This window comes from Empidonax traillii, unplaced genomic scaffold (assembly GCF_003031625.1).
Source record: "Empidonax traillii isolate 1590-97213 ecotype Southwest subspecies unplaced genomic scaffold, ASM303162v1 scaffold5074:size8936, whole genome shotgun sequence".
Taxonomy (NCBI): domain Eukaryota; kingdom Metazoa; phylum Chordata; class Aves; order Passeriformes; family Tyrannidae; genus Empidonax; species Empidonax traillii.
This window is the reverse complement of record NW_020960267.1, coordinates 5,479-8,936: the sequence shown is the minus strand read 5'-3', so window position 1 is coordinate 8,936 and position 3,458 is coordinate 5,479. Positions and strand designations below refer to the sequence as shown.

Sequence of the window (3,458 nt, the reverse complement as noted above, 5' to 3'; positions counted from 1 at the left end):
CTCGATCCCCCGCAGGGAAACTGTGATCCCCAAACCAGGCGAAGAAGCTCCGGGGGCCGGGGGGGCCCTTGTGGGGCCGGGAACGGGGGTCCTGTCCCTGCCACCACCGGATCGGGGTCGAGTGGGACACCAGGTGACCTGGGGGGAGGGGAGCAAACAGGGGGGGGTCACTGCAGACCCCCCAAACCCCCTCCTGGGGCTGGGGGATCTGGGGGACTCCCCCCTGCAACCCAAGGGGTCTAAAATAAACCAGCTGTGGGTGGGAGCCTTTGCATCCCCAATTTGGGAGATCCAGGGCTGTTTTGGGAGACTTTGACACACAGTTTGAGGGTCCCAGGGGTGGTTTGGGGGACCCTTCTCACCCCCACTCTGGGGGTCCCAGGACTGTTTTGGGGCCCCTTCACCCACCGGAGGGGCCTCGCACGAACTCCTTGGCCACGACGTCGTTCTGGAAATAGGGGTTGACGCTGAAGAAGAAGCGGATGCGGCACCCAGGGCGGCTCTGCCCGAACTCCTCCACCTGCAGGGCCATCCGTGTCACTTTTGGAGGGGGGGAGGGGGTCCAACACCCCCTCACCCGCCCCCCCCGGCCCCCCCAGGGCACCTGCAAGCTCGTCATGTAGCTCAGCGCGTCCTCGTCGCGGTCGCTGATCATGGCTGAGAGCTGTGGGTGGTTCAGGAACTGGGGGGTCTGGGGTCAAGGAAAGGTGGGTCTGGGGGTTCCCGGGCGTGCCCCCCACCCCCCTGACCGGCTCCCCCTCCCCAGGATACGGCGGTGACCCAGAAGCCGGGGATGTGCTGGATGAGGCGGTTGCGGCGCTGCAGGTGGGGCCGGCGCCGGAGCCCGAAGCGCGCGTGGAGCCGGCGGAAGGCTCGGGCAGCCTCCTCCTCCACGGCCTCGAGCTGCAGCTGCACGGCTTCCAGGGCTGCCAGGTACCGCCCCGGGCCTTCTTCCTCCCCCTCCTCTTCCTCCTCCTCCTCCTCCTCATCCTCACCCACCGAGATCACCGCGCTCTCCTCGGCCTCCCGGCACTTGGGTGGTGGGACATCCGCCGGGTCCGGGACCTCCACGGGCCCCGGGAACCCCCCCAGTTCTGGGAGCATGGGGCCACCCTGGCTCTGCCCCACACAGGCCATCGGGGTGGGCTCCAGTCCCCGCAGGACAGCCCTGGTGGGATCAGTGGTCATCTCCAGCCCCTCCTCCTGCTCTCTGTCCCACTTCACGTGGCTGGTAACAGTGGTCTCCAGGCTCCCCTTGGGCCTCATGGTGGTCTCCAGACCTGCCAAGATCTCCCCGGTGGTCTCCATGCCCTCCCTGGCAGTCTCCAGGTCTTCTCTGGGGGTCTCCAGGTCCCCGTTCCTGCTCCTCTCCCGATCCAAGCACTGGGTTCCCGTGGTTTCCACACTCCCCTTGGCTCTCCCGGGGGTCTTCAGCCCGGCCTTGCGCCTGCTGGTGGTCTTCAGGCCCCTGCTGGTGGGGGGAACGTCGCTCTCCAGCCCCCCTTCTGCCTTGCTGGTGGTCTCCGAGCCCCCCTTGCTCCTCCTGCCCTGCTCCAGGCACCGGCTCACGGCAGTCTCCAGGCTCCCCCTGCGCCCGTTGGTGGTTACGGGCACCTCCCTGGTGGTCTCCAGGCTCTCTTTGGATTCCAGTGGGGTCTCCAGATTCCCATTTTCTCGCTCCAAGTAGTGGCTGACGGTGGTTTCCAGGCTCTCCTTGCACCCATTGGTGGTCTCCAGGCTCCCTGCGGCCCCTCTGGTGGTCTCCAGACCCCCGTTTTCTTGCTCCAAGCACGAGGTGATGGCTGTCTCCAGCTTGCTTGGTTCCACGGTGGTCTTCAGCCCTTTCTTGGGAGTCTCCAGGCCCCTCACTGGGCTTTCTACACCCTTTTTGAGGGTCTCCAGCCCATCCTTGTGGGTCTCCATCTCATCCTTGGGGGTCTTCTTCTCATTCCCAGGGGTCTCCATCCCCTCCACTGAGATCTCCATCCCCTCTTTTGGGGTCTCCATCCCCTCTTTGGGAGTCTCCAAGCCCTTCATTGGGGTCTCCATCCCTCTCTTAGGGGACTCCGTCTCCTCTTTCGGGGTCTCCACCCCCTCCTTTGGGGTCTCCATCCCCTCCTCGGGGGTCTCCGGCCCCTCCCCTGCACTCTCCGTTCCGCCGCCAGGGGGCGCTGTGGCACCGCCTCCCTGCGCATGCCCAGTCCCGCCGCCCCCGCCCCGCGCGCGCGCGCCGCGGCCCTCACCGGGGTGGGGGAGACGGGAGATCTCCCGGCGCGGGGGAACAGCGGCGGGGCCCGTCCCGCTGCGCTCGTCCAGGCGGCGGAGCTTGGCCGGGGACGGCAGGTCGGGCCCAGGCCCGGCCCCGCTCATGGCGCGGCGGATCCGGGGCCGCAGAGGCGGCTGAGGGAGGTGGGGGGGGGAGGGGAAGAGGGAAGAAAAAGCGCGCGCGCCGCCGCCGGAGCCCCGCCCACCCCGCGCGTGCGCGCTGCCCCCCGTCCCCGGCTGGGTTGCCGTGGCGACGGGCGTCACGCGCGCAGGGCGGGAAAGGGGCGGCCAATGGGAGCGCGCGGCTTTGGCGGGCTTGAGGAAGCCCGGGAAAGGGAGGGGCGCGCATGCGCAAAGCGGGGAGCGCACGTGCACACGGCGCGAGTGCCCCGTCGTGAGGGGGCAGGCCACGCCCACCCCCGTGAGGGGGCAGGCCACGCCCACCGCCCCCATGAGGGAATTGAGGGGCTGGGGGGGGGGGGGGGCCTGGGACCCTCCTCGATGTCACCTGAGGGGCCGGGACACACCCCACAGTGACCCCAAGTGAACTGGGACCCCCCCCACTCCCAATGTCACCTGAGGAGCTTGAACACCCCCCCCCACAGTGAGCCCAGGTGAGGTGAGACCCCCCTCAATGTCAACTGAGTGACCTCGAGGGGGAATATTGGGACCTCCTCCCTTGGGAAGCCGAGTCCCCCCACAGTGAGCCCAGGTGAGGTGGGACCCCCCCATCTGCAGTGAGTCCAGAGGGGCTGATACCCCCCCAGCTGCCTCCAAGGGCGCTCAGGGCCTTCCCAGTTCTTCCAAGGGGGCTCAGCACCCACCCAGCTGCTTCCCATGGGATGCAGGACCACCCCTCCCCGATGCTCCCAGGATTGTTATTATCCCCCCACATACTCATGACCCCCCCAGATTCCTCCCAGGATACTCAGGACTCCCCCAGCTCCCCCACGCAGAGACACAGACCCCCTCTGTCACGACACACACCGAAGGTGAGCCCCCCCTGCCACCCCAGCTGGGTTCCAGAGCCCCCTCCCCACCTGCCGGGAGGGGCTGGGGGAGGGCTGTTTGTCACCCACGGGCCCGTGACCTTTGCTGGCACCTTTCCCGCGGCAGGAAACGGCTGCGACAGCGATGGGGGGAGGGGGGCTGTGAAACCAACCCCCCCAACGGGGACAGACAAACCCCCCCCC

The 3,458-nt window shown here is 68.3% G+C and overlaps 1 protein-coding gene across 1 annotated transcript; it reads right to left on the bottom strand.

The window, feature by feature from the left end:
* Positions 1–6: 6 nt before the first annotated feature.
* LOC114073042 lies at positions 7–2,718 on the bottom strand (the record flags this gene model as incomplete). Its single annotated transcript, XM_027910846.1, has 5 exons — positions 1,923–2,718; positions 772–1,859; positions 605–682; positions 409–520; positions 7–138 (listed from the first exon to the last, which is right to left on the bottom strand). Coding segments are annotated over exons 1-5 (2,206 nt in total), but the record flags the coding sequence as incomplete, so codon positions are not given.
* Between the last annotated feature and the right edge of the window lie 740 nt (positions 2,719–3,458).